The sequence below is a fragment of the Mya arenaria genome, chromosome 16 (assembly GCF_026914265.1).
Source record: "Mya arenaria isolate MELC-2E11 chromosome 16, ASM2691426v1".
NCBI lineage: Eukaryota > Metazoa > Mollusca > Bivalvia > Myida > Myidae > Mya > Mya arenaria.
In genome coordinates, this window is record NC_069137.1 from 17485687 (window position 1) to 17501415 (window position 15729).

The 15729-nt window shown below is 38.4% G+C and overlaps 1 protein-coding gene across 3 annotated transcripts; it reads right to left on the bottom strand.

The window, feature by feature from the left end:
* Nucleotides 1-575: 575 nt before the first annotated feature.
* On the bottom strand, nucleotides 576-3482 carry LOC128221077 (galactose-binding lectin-like). 3 transcript variants are annotated; one of them, XM_052929519.1, is made up of 4 exons: nucleotides 3377-3482; nucleotides 2044-2371; nucleotides 1413-1810; nucleotides 576-1133 (listed from the first exon to the last, which is right to left on the bottom strand). In XM_052929519.1, exons 2-4 carry the CDS (start codon nucleotides 2358-2360, stop codon nucleotides 991-993), a joined length of 858 nt encoding a protein of 285 aa, XP_052785479.1. In that variant the 5' UTR covers nucleotides 2361-2371; nucleotides 3377-3482; the 3' UTR covers nucleotides 576-990. The 3 variants fall into 3 exon arrangements, with proteins under 3 accessions (XP_052785479.1, XP_052785480.1, XP_052785481.1); XM_052929520.1 differs by having other exon boundaries at nucleotides 3300-3422; XM_052929521.1 differs by having other exon boundaries at nucleotides 3314-3415.
* Between the last annotated feature and the right edge of the window lie 12247 nt (nucleotides 3483-15729).

Consider the following 15729-nt stretch of genomic DNA (forward strand, 5'->3'; position numbering starts at 1 on the left):
AAAATGGCCGAGGAGCTCCGAATGTTGTGGGCTGATTTTTAAAACACCTTTGTCGGCACATTTTGCCTTTAAGGTAGCTGGGTACTGAAATGGTTTCGAGAGGCCTGATTCGACGCAACAATTGTGTTATTCCTTAATCTAAACAAACGAACGCGCCAAATACGACAATACCCTTAAGTTATAACATAAACTAAAGAGCACATATACCAAAACACATTCATGAATATAAACTGTCCAGGTGCGGAGTCAGGGTTGACTGTGGAGGAGGCTGAACTTCCGTTAACAACGCGACCGCTCACCGAAAACGAACAGTTTAATTGAAAAAAATGTGGTGCGGGGGAGGGAAGGGGCTTGGGGTCATCTCCCTAGAACATTTTGGTCTCAAATTATGCTTTTTGGTGTATTCTATGGATATTTTCTTAACGATTTTGACAAAAATACGGTATTTTGACTATTTAGGGGAGGGGCCGAGTCATTGTAGAAGTGTTTGGTCATGAAAACCCCTAGATAGTATATTCAAATTTCAAGGAAACAGATGTCCATGTCGATTGCACTCAATATTGAAGTATGCGTAATATTTTCAAAGATATTTTATTTATATAAATACTTATACATAAAGAATGCATGGAAAGCATATTCACAAATAATAAAAGTAGAGAATAAAAGTGTGTATGAGGCTTAATATTTTCACTCGGGCACATTGGTACTTCTGTATACATTCTGTAAAGGTATATAAAATGCATTCAATTCATATATTTCTTCAACGTATGTTAACTAGGTGTACATGTGACTTGGCGTTAGTAAAACCGGTCTGTAGATATCAACCGTCAACCGTTAAAACGGTCACATGACAAATGTCGACGCCTTCGGTTGTTTACGCCCGAATCATGGAAATGAGTTTTTATACAGTTACATGTGTATATAAAAGTGTTTAATATGCTTATCAACTATCCAAGCTTAAAGGGTGCATTATCAACAAGTCTACGCTGATTAGACAAGGTATTTGAAGTCACGTGGTACAGTGGTCTCACTGTCGGTGTCAGCCAATAGATTACTCTGGAACAGGGCACGTGAATCATTCTGCTCCACGGAGAACTTGTACTGCCAGGTTACGACAGTCTTCCCAGGTGAAACTGAAATATAATTAGGATACAATTTGGCAACCAATTGGTACCATTCTCATATCGAGATAAATTACGTGTATTTGTGTCGTATTTTTATTTTATGTAAAGCCCAATTATGAATTTCTCCCATTTCAATCATATACAAAAAGACAAATCTAGGTAATTGATTGAAAAAAAAACAACAACACAAAAAACAACAACTGATTTATGCATAATTTGGAGCCTTTCAATGCTTTCAGACCTTTGATTTAATATAGCGAAATAGTATTCGACATCGCAAAGACTTACCGGTAATTTCCTTTGTTCTTGTTGTTTCCTCTGTCCACGTTTCAGACGAAGTTTTCTCAATCATAGACCTCAACGATTGGCTAACTGAGGCTGTAATTGCCTTGATCTCCACGCCCATTGAAGCCTCCCATGTGTATTCAAACGTCGAAGTCGTGCTATTCGTCTTGGACTTGCCAATCTTGACAGAGATTGTACTCTTATGCTCGGCCCTCGGATTGATAACGGCATTAATTATCTCCCACTTACCGATGACGTTTGGGCTTCCGTACACAAGAATATTTTTACTTGGGTCTTTTGGTGACACGAACTGGAAACGCATGGCGTCGTGTACGTCAGAATGGAGAACGACCTTTGTACTGTTACCTGGATCAGGACGTCCATTTTCGGGATGAGCATATCTGGAACGTAGAAATATAAAGAAGCAAGTGGAGAACCAAAATGAATTAAATAAGTAATCTTATGAAAGAAATTGGAAATTTATATAAAGTGTACGTATTTTGAGCTACCGTGTTGTATTTGTTTTAAATTCAATACCGTTTTATTTATGTTCAATTCAGTTAACCAACAAAACCCCAACTATAAACATCCAGTGTTTTGGAAAACAAATGATCGCATCGCCATGTTTACTTACTTGCCGTCCTTGTGAATAACGTGATCGTTTTTACCATCGAGAGCAAAAAGTGCGCCATAGTGGCGGCCGCCGTGGACGACGAGCTTAGTTCCGTTAGCGGGTGATCTACCGCCGCCATGCGGGTGGATAACCTTGCCACTGTTGACGTGCTCGATGTAGCCCCAATAATCTGTTTCTTTGCAGAAGCGCCAGTACATGTTATCGTGTATGTCGCCGTGAAAAAGGATCTCTGTGTCATCACTAGGGGCTCTCTTTCCGGTACTGACATGGAGAAACCTCCCAGATGACCGGTGCTTGATGAGAAATGGCTCAGACATGGTTTTATTTCCTGGAATAAAAGCGATGTTTAGGACTATTACCAACATATTACTCTGAAAGATCCTCTAATGACATTGTTGAATACTGGTGCCTGGTGAACCCATACAAGTAAGAATCTTTTTTGAAAGGTATGGTTTTGCTAATTTCTATAATGCTAAATACATGCCCGTAAGTAGACCATCCCTACAGTTATAAAAATGTATATTTAGTGTTTAATTCATCTTAAACCAGGCATTTAAGACAATTTGTCATATTTAAAAAAAATAATAAAATTAGTCACCAGGCCTCCAAAATGCACATATATGTGGGTCGGATACCTTAATACTACAGTTTAGTACATGCTCTTCGATGGTTTATAGATATTTATCAAGCAAATAAAGTTAATATTTCACTGTTTTATTTAGTGAAGATTTTAAATTGATATTTTTCACTGTTTTCGAAACTTTAGCCCGCTCTCAGTTCAAAATCAAACGTCAGATCGCACTGGGCTGGGCACAATTTCAAAGACGTCATTTCCAATGTGTGACGTTACGTGCGCGACTTTCCAAAAAAGTGTTATTAAATGTCTTTCAACACCAACATTAGGCATATTTTAAAAAGAAAACTGTTTCTTTCAGTGTGAATATAGGAATATATTTCACCTCGTGAACACCACAATTGAATATTTCATTTAGCCACTCGTAAAATATATTTTGTCGTGCTCAATCGGTATAATATATGAACATCTTACACTGGAGCAAATCATTATCCTCTATTAATCAACAGTATGTTATTTATTTAGATGTAAATTTGTAAGTATATTGAGCGAGCGGACAAAAAAACAATCATGTTGTTAAATTTCTATTACGGATACAAATAATTTAATATGAGCTACGACAGAGTAGCTGTGAAGAAAACCGTCATAATTATTTAAGATTAATTTTAAGTAAATCACATACTTCAATTTTATCACCTTGTATCGAGCTTATAATTATTTAAACAAAGTTTTATAACTGCAACGAAACAATCCACTTACGAATCCCGCACTCAAGTTAGAAGTAAATCTCGACTGAATGATCCGGACGATTTGACTGCGCAATGCAGAGGTAAGTTAAGTATGTATTTACACTAATAACTCAGCCAATGGAATTGACGGACGGATTGTTGTTCAATCTGGTTTATTCGTGATTGGTGTTGACTTGATATTCAAAAACTGTGTCGGGCAAGGTCATTGAAAATGATAGCACACGTTTACAATTATTAACGACTCGTCCTTGAAATTCTTAGTTATTGCTGTCCATAAAATAGGACAAAAAATACCGAGTCATTCAAATTTTACTTGCTCGACATTGAATTTGTATTTTTTGGTATTTTTAAGTAACAAGTATTTTAATCTTTAATTCACGTGTTAACGTTTCGCACAATTAAATTCAATATCTGATTCAGACGACTGAAAAAAGTATATGGTGAAAACACGCAACCAAATGTTGTTGACAACTCAGCGGTTCAATGTACTAGCTAGATCGACTAACAAGCTCTAGATTTATTTTCTGATTCCGCACCTTTATTTTCGCTCTGAACCAAAACAAATCTATATCCTTGTATGCACTCTATCAATATTGACAATAAATTTTTAACACGTCTACATTGCAGTGAGTTAAATACTAGGCCCGTAAAGCAACATACATGCTTCAAATCGTAATATAAAATAAAAGAGCTGTGTGAAGTTAGCTAAACATACGACATTGGACATTGGACATTCAAAATCGAATGTTGTGCTAGCACGACATTGGACATTGGACATTCAAAATCGAATGTTGTGCTGGCACGACATTGGACATAGGACAGTAAAAATGTGAAAGTCGTGCTAGCACGACATTGGACATTGGACATTCAAAATCGAATGTTGTGCTGGCACGACATTGGACATTGGACATTCAAAAGTGAAAGTCGTGCTAGCACGACATTGGACATTGGACATTCAAAATCGAATGTTGTGCTGGCACGACATTGGACATTGGACATTCAAAAGTGAAAGTCGTGCTGGCACGACATTGGACATTCAAAATCGAATGTTGTGCTGGCACGACATTGGACATTGGACATTCAAAAACGAATGTCGTGCTAGCACGACATTGGACATTGGACAATCAAAATTGAATGTTGTGCTGGCACGACATTGGACATTGGACATTCAAAATCGAATGTTGTGCTGGCACGACATTGGACATTGGACATTCAAAATCGAATGTTGTGCCAGCACAACATTCGATTTTGAATGTCCAATGTACAATGTCGTGCTAGCACGACTTTCACATTTTTAATGTCCAATGTCCAATGTCGTGCCAGCACAACATTCGATTTTGAATGTCCAATGTCCAATGCCGTATGTTTAGCTAACTTCACACAGCTAAATAAAAGACACATTTTTCGATAACTAGAACAATGTGCGATAATGAGCGCTAGTTCACGTAAAAATTATTTTGTTATTCAGCCCAAATGAAGCCCTGCAGGAAAATATGCAACAATGTTATAATTAATAAGTAAAATATGTGACAACACTTAACGTTGAAGTTTATTGAAAGAGAATTTTGGTGCACCTTATTGCAACTGTGTATGCAATGATTAAAAAAAGTAATGTTGTACCGAAACTGCCGCGAGATCTACGAGATGAATTATATGGCGTGACCTACGATGAATTATATCGCGAGACCTACGATGAATGATATCGCGAGACCTACGATGAATTTTATCGCGAGACCTGAAATTAATTATATCGCGAGACCTACGATGAATTATATCGCGAGACCTGCAATAAATTATATCGCGAGACCTACGATTAATTATAGCGCGAGAACTACGATGAATTATATTTAGCTTGGTCCAACAGCCCTGACTATTGGATAAAGTTTAATTTGACTAGTCCTGACTATATATCAATTAGAAGTTTGAATTAAATGGTATCTTAAAATCATTGATTTGTAAGAATGATGTATTTTAAAAAATGAGTAGGACTTTTCGATCATTTAAAGGACAAATGTTTTGATGAATTTCGTCCAGAATATTTATAGTCTGGACAGTTAATATATATATATATATATATATATATATATATATATATATATATATATATATATATATATGAACTTGCTACATTGTTGTCGATGCTTTTGTTGCATTATTATTTTTATTTAACTTTATTCAAGACCGGAGAGTGCGTCGACCGAGCTTCACAGTATTATGACTTATTAAACTTAGTTCTATTTTGCCTCTTTATTCATTTTCTATTTAATTTATTTCCTGCCTGTTTCCGATCTCCCCCCCCCCCCCTTTTAAAATGCATGTACGGGATAACAATACAACTCAGACTTAATTAACATAGACGATAGATTATCAGTTTTTCAAGTAGCCCCTGGTCCAGTGTTTTAATTTTGACGTCGTAGCATTATATGTTTTCTGATTCAGGACTTTGTTCCTTAGACGGGAATCTGCATGGCGTCTCCATGTCTTCCATGTCCAGACACATGCATGATGTGGTGCCTGCTATTACCTACGTAGAACAGTTCATAACATTTTGTCGTCTGCTTATGCTATACCAACGCAGAGGGGGAGGGGGGAGGGGGAGATTCCCTGCAGCTTTATTATGAAATAGCACAGCATGAGCACATATAATAATGTGATCGATTATCAAATAAACAACACAACCAAATGTTTGTGTGATCTCAAATGTATAAGTTGATTCTTCTGGAACAAAAATAACCTTTAAAATATACTTGTAGATTCAACTCAATCAGATACAGAGCATTCTGCCTCCTAAATGACTTGTTGAAAATGATATGTGAAATCATATACATGGTACATAAAATGTAGCTGACTTTAAACTTGAAAGCTTTGGAGCTTGTCCCTGTAGTATCATTTGATTTTAGAACTCGTGTTTAAACCAAGAAAAGATATGTTATCAAATCTAAGCGTATCAAAGTCTGATATGACAATTGCTGGGGACTGATCTGATTAGATTACTTAAGGAAGTAAAGAACAACGGGATAAAACTACAACACTCTTCTCTTATTCAGGTTCTCCGTAACAGATGTTGGGAGGAGTTATGCGGCTAGGCTTCTAGGGTCCTAGATGCCGTTGTTTGCATCATGGTTCTTATCACCACCTAACTGATAATGAGGCATCATATGTCTGTATGAAGGGGTTAAATGCTCTGAACATTGCAGCAGCTGTGGACATTAAGTTGAGGTATGTATTAAAACATAGGAGTCCCACTTGAGTGCTCAAAGTTCAAGAGAAAGGGTCTGGTTATGTAAAATGTGTCCTCTATCATAGAGCTGAAAAAACATGTCAGCTTTTGAACCGCAGCTTTGCCAGTTTCTGCTTTTCAATCTGAGTAGGAGGATATCGGATGATAGTGCTGGTATGGATGATGGAGCAAGCGTGGATCTGGGGCTAGCACGAATTACGCAACTTGCGCGGATGACAAACTGGTTTGGATGGTGTATTATGCAGTAGTGCATGTTGCTGTGAATGTCGCTGTGAAGAAGGACCTCCGTGCCATTGTCAGGGCTGATCGGATGGAAAAATATCCCAGAAGACCGGTGTATGATTGGCTCAGATGGTTTATTACCTGAAATAAAATCGATGTTAAGGAATATTATCCACACACATATATATATACTAACCACATTGTTGAATGTTGATGCCTGGTGGACCCATCCAATTTATGTATTATTTGAAAGGTATGGGCTTGCTGATTTCTATTATGTTATACATGGCTGTAAGTAGATAATGAATAATGTGATAAAAGGTTGTATATATGTATTTACTTTTTATTTAAATTGAATTCATATATTAAAGACAAATATTTAATATTATTTTCAGTCAATCAAAATATTTTTTTCTTTTTTGCACACTAATTTTGTAGGTCGATACCATAATAATATTTAGTCTATAGACACTCCAAATCCACATATATGTGGGCAGGATACCTTAATACCACAATTTATCATCAATATGTTACCACTTCTGTTGTAAGTATATTGAAGGAGCGGACATAAAACAAACATGTAAATTTATTTTATCACAGATATGAGTAACTAAAAACACACGGAGCAGTTGTGCAGTAAACCGTTTAAATTATATAAGATTGATTTTAAGAAAATCCCATGCGTCATTTTGATCGCCGTGTTAGTACTTAAATTTACCTAAACAAAGGTTTTATTAGGCCACACCAAATTAATGTTTAGTTCCTCGGATTTTTGCCCCCAAAAATTGGAGCGAGCGAGCGAAACAAAAAAAAAGTTTGTCAGTTTTCATAAAAACCGAAGCGAGCGAAGAGCGAAAAATATATTTTTCCTTACTGTATATTCAATATAAATAAGAAAGATTGTTCAAAATAATTGCCCTTAAACCCATTTTAATGCCATCTTGAACTGAACGTCTAATGGACATTGGGAAAATGTCGGAATACATACTATTTATTCATCCGTGTTTAGTACAAACATTATATCGATAAATCTAATGTCTTATATAATTAAAACGTACTTTAATATGACGATCATTCATAATAATAAATAACCCTGCTTTTAGTAAAAAGTTTGAAACGATTTATATAAATCTACCTGAATCAGTTTAACATCATATGCAACTGTATTTAGACATAACTTAGGATTGATTTGGGATTTGTAAAAAATGATCACTTACACAGGCATCATCAAACATCAGACTCCATATAACATAGACTAAATTTTGTTTTTATTATCACAGGAAATGCAATGACATGTGCTTATTAAAGCAAAAAGAACAAGGGTATTTTTCAGAGTACTTTTTTGGGTTATTGAGATGTTTTTATGCACTAGCCAATTCCAATTGTATATGCCCCCCCCCCAAGTCCGGATTAGCAGGAACTTTGACTTCCGGTCTCTCAAAACCGGGTAAAATACCCGACTGCAGGGACACACTGCTGGTAAAATCCCTGCCAAATGGCCCCGCAACCCCGAATACCTATGTGAGGCCCACTCCTGTCTATCTTTAATATGAAGACAAAACCACGTTCACTAGGCACTGCGGGGCCACCTGAAAGGTAAAAACACAGCCCATTGCCTCTGCTGTCCCCGGTATACACCTGGAACAAGGGCGAGGGGTGGGCGGGGCAGTGGTTACAATTGACAAGTATATTACAATCCCGGATTATGCTGCAAATAAAAAAAAATATAAGGTGATATAATTAGCCGCTTACTTATGTTGAGGTATATCCAGACCAGTGTTTTTATCGCTATTTGTGAAAATACATTTGTTCATTACTGTTGTTTTGTCAGAATTTGATCAAAAATGAGCTTGATACATCAATTTGTAGCAAACAATGACTCATGTTTCAGTTAAGTTGACCTGTCCGATTTCATTCAAAACGAGTCACTACTAACGCAATATAATCTCTACCAGTCTTAGATACACATGCTTTATTGCATAATGATTGCTTTAAATAATGATCCTTAAGTGCATGAGACGATCAACAATGACTTCAAGCATGCTTAAAACATATTTATTGTAAAAAAAATGATTTAATTTCCAAACTTCGAGCCACATTGTTTACCGGAAGCCGCCATTTTGATTGAATTTATTGAAACCCATGCTAAACCGATCGATATACAGTATAAAAACACTACGCATCGGTAACTTCCCTTTACAAAAACACGAAAACTAGTGTAGAAAAATTATACTTGATTATTTTTAGCCTTTAAATAAATTATTACCTGAAAAAAATCTACTTTGCGATCAAAATGGAGGTGCAGGCGCACAAAAAAAAAAAAAAAAAAATTTTTACAAAAAAATAGGAGCGGTAAATCCGCGGAACGAAATATCAATTTGGTGTGGCCTTATCGCACCGAAACAATCCACTAACGAATCTCGCACACACATACGTTGAAATAATCAACTGCGACAATTCAACCTACTGTGCAATGCAGAGACTTGTTGTTTTGTACTGCACTTAAAACTCAGCCAATTGGAATGTCGGACGGATTTAATGACTTTCAGTTGATAACCAAATACTGAGTCGGTCAAGGTCATTGAAACAGATTCAGACTGGTTCAGACAACTTTTATAATTTTATGATGAAAACACGCCACTATATGGTGCTCACAGCTCAGTAGTTCAGTATCGTGTAAACACGCCACTATATGGTGCTCACAGCTCAGTAGTTCAGTATCGTGTCCTAGATTATATGTCAAGCTCGAGCTTAGTAGATCTAATTTCGCGCCTTTTTTCGCCCTTAACCAAACTAACCGCTTATCCATGTCGATTTTACAATATTCTCGAGAAACTAACCTTCGTCAATAATTTACGGGTTGTAGGCAAATAAAAAAATAAATGCTTGACATCATAAGTCAAATATATACTGAAGAAGTATTTCTAAAACACTAGACCCCTTTACAGATACTTAGAACAATGTATAAAAATGAGCTCTGATTAACATACCATTTCTTTTGTTACATAAGCCCAAATGAGACCATGCAGTAAAATATTCATTTAAAAAATAAATAAGGATCATCCATGACAACACTTAATACTTAAGTGTATTAAAAGACAAATTTGGTTAACTTTATTATAACTGCGTATGCAATGATAAAATAAAAAGAGTAAATGTGTACCCAAACTTCCGCGAGAACTACGTTTAATGATATATCTATTGGCCATACAGCTCTCACTATTGGATAAGGTTATGTTTCTTTCGTCTTAACTATATGTAGTTTAGAAGTTTGAATTTAAGTGTATCATAAAACCATTCATTTATAAGTATAATGTATTTTAAGGAATGTGTTTGAATCTTCGTCTGTTAATTGACTTTACAGTGTTTTGATAATGTTTCGTCCTGTATTGATGACGCAATACATCATCACAATAAAGGTTAAGCCTAACATACACTGACCGAGAGACACACACAAAAGTTTAAGCCTAACATCCACTGACCGAGAGACACACACACATGGTTAAGGCCAAACATACACTGATCGAGAGACACACACACATGGTTAAGGCCTAACATACACTGACCGAGAAACACACACATGGTTAAGGCCAAACATACACTGACCGAGAGACACACACATGGTTAAGGCCACACATACACTGACCGAGAGACACACACAAAAAGGTTAAGCCTAACATACACTGACCAAGAGACACACACATGGTTAAGGCCAAACATACACTGACCGAGAGACACACATAAAAATGTTAAGCCTAATATACACTGACCAAGAGACACACACAAAAATGTTAAGCCTAACATGCACTGACAAAGAGACACACACACACAAAAAGATTAAGCCTAACATACACTGACCGAGAGACACACACAAAATGTTAAGCCTAACATACACTGACCAACAGACACACACACACACACAAAAAAAGCCTAACATACACTGACCGAGAGACACACACAAAATGTTAAGCCTAACATACACTGACCAAGAGACACACACAAAAGGTTAAGCCTAACATACACTGACAAAGAGAGACACACACAAAAGGTTAAGCCTAACATACACTGACCGAGACACACACAAAAGGTTACGGCTTAACAGGCACTGACCGAGTGACATACAAACGGTTAAGTCCTGACAGGCACTGACCAAGACACACAAACAGTTAAGGCCTGGCAAGCACTGACCGAGTGACACACAAACAGTTAAGGCCTAACAGGCACTGACCGAGTGACATACAAACGGTTAAGGCCTAACAGGCACGGACCGAGAGACACAAACGCTTAAGTCCTGACAGGCGCTGACCAAGACACACAAACGGTTAAGTCCTGACAGGCGCTGACCAAGACACACAAACAGTTAAGGCCTAACAGGCACTGACCGAGTGACATACAAACGGTTAAGGCCTAACAGGCACTGACCGAGTGACATACAAACGGTTAAGGCCTGACAGGCACTGACCGAGTGACATACAAACGGTTAAGGCCTGACAGGCACTGACCGAGAGACACAAACGGTTAAGGCCTGACAGGCACTGACCGAGACACACAAACGCTTAAGTCCTGACAGGCGCTGACCAAGACACACAAACAGTTAAGGCCTAACAGGCACTGACCGAGTGACATACAAACGGTTAAGGCCTAACAGGCACTGACCAAGACACACAAACAGTTAAGGCCTGACAAGCACTGATCGAGTGACATACAAACGGTTAAGGCCTGACAGGCACCGGTAGAGACATACAAACAGTTAAGGCCTGGCAAGCACTGACCGAGTGACACACATATGCTTAAGGTCTGACAGGCACTGACCGAGAGACACACAAACGCTTAAGTCCTGACAGGCACTGACCAAGACACACAAACAGTTAAGGCCTGACAAGCACTGACCGAGTGACATACAAACAGTTAAGGCCTAACAAGCACTGACCGAGTGACATACAAACGGTTACGGCTTAACAGGCACTGACCGAATGACATACAAACAGTTAAGGCCTAACAGGCACTGACCAAGACACACAAACAGTTAAGGCCTAACAGGCACTGACCGAGTGACATACAAACGGTTAAGGCCTAACAGGCACTGACCGAGTGACATACAAACGGTTAAGGCCTAACAGACACTGACCGAGTGACATACAAACGGTTACGGCTGAACAGGCACTGACCGAGTGACATACAAACAGTTAAGGCCTAACAGGCACTGACCGAGTGACATACAAACGGTTAAGGCCTAACAGGCACTGACCGAGTGACATACAAACGGTTAAGTCCTGACAGGCACTGACCAAGACACACAAACAGTTAAGGCCTAACAGGCACTGACCGAGTGACATACAAACGGTTACGGCCTAACAGGCACTGACCGAGTGACATACAAACGTTTAAGGCCTAACAGGCACTGACCAAGACACACAAACAGTTAAGGCCTGGCAAGCACTGACCGAGTGACATACAAACAGTTAAGGCCTGACAATCACTGACCAAGTGACATACAAACGGTTAAGGCCTGACAGGCACTGACCAAGACACACAAACAGTTAAGGCCTGACAAGCACTGACCGAGTGACATACACACGGTTAAGGCCTGACAGGCACTGACCAAGACACATAGACAGTTAAGGCCTGACAAGCACTGACCGAGTGACATACAAACGGTTAAGGCCTGACAGGCACCGGTAGAGACATACAAACAGTTAAGGCCTGGCAAGCACTGACCGAGTGACATACAAACGGTTAAGGCCTGACAGGCACTGACCGAGTGACATACAAACAGCTAAGGCCTGACAAGCACTGACCGAGTGACATACAAACGGTTAAGGCCTGACAGGCACTGACCGAGACACACAAACAGTTAAGGCCTGGCAAGCACTGACCGAGTGAAATACAAACGGTTAGGACCTGACTGGCACTGACCAAGACACACAAACAGTTAAGGCCTGGCAAGCACTGACCGAGTGACATACAAACGGTTAAGGCCTGACAGGCACTGACCAAGACACACAAACAGTTAAGGCCTGACAAGCACTGACCGAGTGACATACAAACGGTTAAGGCCTGACAGGCACTGACCAAGACACACAAACAGTTAAGGCCTGACAAGCACTGACCGAGTGACATACCAACGGTTAAGGCCTGACAGGCACTGACCGAGAGACACACAAACGCTTAAGTCCTGACAGGCGCTGACCGAGTGACATACAAACGGTTAAGGCCTGACAGGCACTGACCAAGACACACAAACGCTTAAGTCCTGACAGGCACTGACCGAGTGACATACAAACGGTTAAGGCCTGACAGGCACTGACCAAGACACACAAACGGTTAAGGCCTAACAGGCACTGACCGAGTGACATACAAACGGTTAAGGCCTAACAGGCACTGAACAAGACACACAAACAGTTAAGGCCTGGCAAGCACTGACCGAGTGACATACAAACGGTTAAGGCCTAACAGGCACTGACCAAGACACACAAACAGTTAAGGCCTGACAAGCACTGACCGAGACACACAATAGGTTAAGGTCTAACAGGCACCGGTCGAGACATACAAACGGTTAAGGCCTGACAGGCACTGACCGAGAGACATGCAAATTGTCAAGGCCCTACAGACACAGACCGAGAGACACGCAACGTACAAAGCAAAAAATACACTCGAATTCAAATATAATTATTTTTTAATTGTGGTGACCGATGGCCTTGGACCAGTTTACTTGGTGAATAAACAATATTTTTATTACTTAACGTCGCACTTATTTACACATCGGAGATGTTAAAATACATGAATACAAGGTAAACATTCTTCATATGTTTCATTGCACAACTATAAAGAAATGCAATCCGACGAAAATACATTTAATGTTAATATCTTTGACAGACAGACGATGTTATTACTGTCTAGTTTATTGTGGTTTCATATTTTTAAAACGCATACTTAAAAGAAACTATAGCAGCGTATTCGCTGTCTTTAAACCACATGCATAAAAACGCAATCACTACTGATCGATAGAAAATGGCCTAGATATACACTTTAATGTACTTTTCAAATCTGGGTTTAAGTATAAAAACAATACATTTGGAGACAAAAATACTAGAACAGCATTCTTTTGAGTGCGCTATTTGTAAAGTTGTAGGCAATGAAGAATGAATATTGAGCTTAAAAGAGGTTTTGAAAAAGTTAATTTTTGATCATATTATTGAATCGTAAAAGACACACACACACATGTTAACTAGCATGCGCGTAGCTGCCTATACGCGAGTACGCAGCTGAATCCATATGATTCTGAAATCAATAAATAAAAAACCCCGCAAGAGTTGCAGTTTGCGTACTTGACTTCATGATCCTAAAACTGTCCATTTTCCAGTAATAAATAAAGCACCCAGAACGCCCAGAATGCACCAGATTGCACCATTGTTTTCAAAATAATCATAGGGGGCATGCCCCCGGACCCCATAGCACAATTATGAAATCACATGAATAGAGGGCTTGCTACGCCCCTGACTAGTTGTTATAATACAACAGTACGCTAAAATGAAAGACGCGTTGTTACATAATACTACTTCAGGATAACATTAAGTTTCTTTCAAGGTTATATGGTCATTGATCATTCCTTTTACTTTACCAGTCTAGTATACGTTTTACACCAGCTTTTAAAAATATATTGTGCATATTGCAACTTTAGAAACACATTTTTGCTTGTGCTCATCAGAAGAGCAACTCGCTTTTGTCACATTTGATGCTTCAGTTATTAAATAGTATTTCTAAATTCTCATAAAATGTCGCTTTATTTAGACTCTTGAAAACAACGGTTGCAACCTTAATGCGTGAAATTTTATATTGAATTATTATACCTTATTATTGTCTACAATGCTATTATCCCATTACGCAAAAAAGAGATATTTTGACTATCAGAAACATTTTAAACCTTTTGACACGTGACAAAGCGAAAATTCACTGTCAGGTCATGTGACCCCAGTGATAATTTGTCTGATAGAAGTCAGTTAGTTGAAATTTCTGGTAAATACTCATCCTCAACAACTATTTCCTGTGGTGTGCCCCAAGGGTCAATTTTAGGGCTACTTCTTTTTCTTATCTATGTAAATGACATGTCTGCTGTTGTCGAAAATAAGTTACTCCTTTATGCAGATGACTCAACAATTCTTGTGTCAGGTAAAAGTAAAATGGAAATAGAAAACCTGTTAAGTGATGACCTGAATATTGTTAGTCAGTGGCTCATCTGCAATAAACTTTCCCTGCATCTTGGAAAGACAGAGTCTATTCTATTTGGGTCCCAAAAACGGTTGAAATCCCAGTCCAAACTTGATATTCAATGTAATGGCCAACCTATTGAATCAACGACTTCAGTTAAATATCTTGGAGTAACCATTGATCAACACTTGTCCTTTGAGTCTATGGCAAGGTCTATTATTAGAAAATCAAATGCAAGGCTAAAATTCCTGTACCGTAAAAGTAAATTCCTCACCCTACATACAAAGAAACTTCTGGTTACCTCTCTTATACAATGTCACTTTGATTATGCATCATCTGCTTGGTTTAACAGTTTGACACAAGATTTAAAGAATAAATTGCAAGTCACACAAAATAAGTTAATGAGATTTGTATTGAACTTACAACCTATGTCACATATTGGTAAAGAGCATTTTTCACGTTTACAGTGGTTGCCAGTTGTAGGTAGAATGAATCAAATAACATTATGTCATGTATATAAAAACAACTCCAAACTTTCCCCTATCTATTTAAGGGAACAGTTTACCCCCATCAATGAAGTTCATAAATATCCTACCAGGTTCAGAGTTAAGGTCGATGGTACAAATAATTTAATGTCGGAATGCAAGAGGTTTGCAATTCCTAAGGTCAAAGGCTTTGGTGGCAAATCTTTT

What these genes read in the sequence shown, in the direction of transcription:
- LOC128221077 (XM_052929519.1), bottom strand. Translation starts at nt 2,360, where the DNA reads ATGTCTGAGCCATTTCTCATCAAGCACCGGTCATCTGGGAGGTTTCTC. An exon ending in GTTATTCACAAGGACGGCAA is followed by an intron (nt 1,811 to 2,043) that starts GTAAGTAAACAT and finishes TCTACGTTCCAG; the next exon opens with ATATGCTCATCCCGAAAATG. An exon ending in AAGAACAAAGGAAATTACCG is followed by an intron (nt 1,134 to 1,412) that starts GTAAGTCTTTGC and finishes ATTATATTTCAG; the next exon opens with TTTCACCTGGGAAGACTGTC.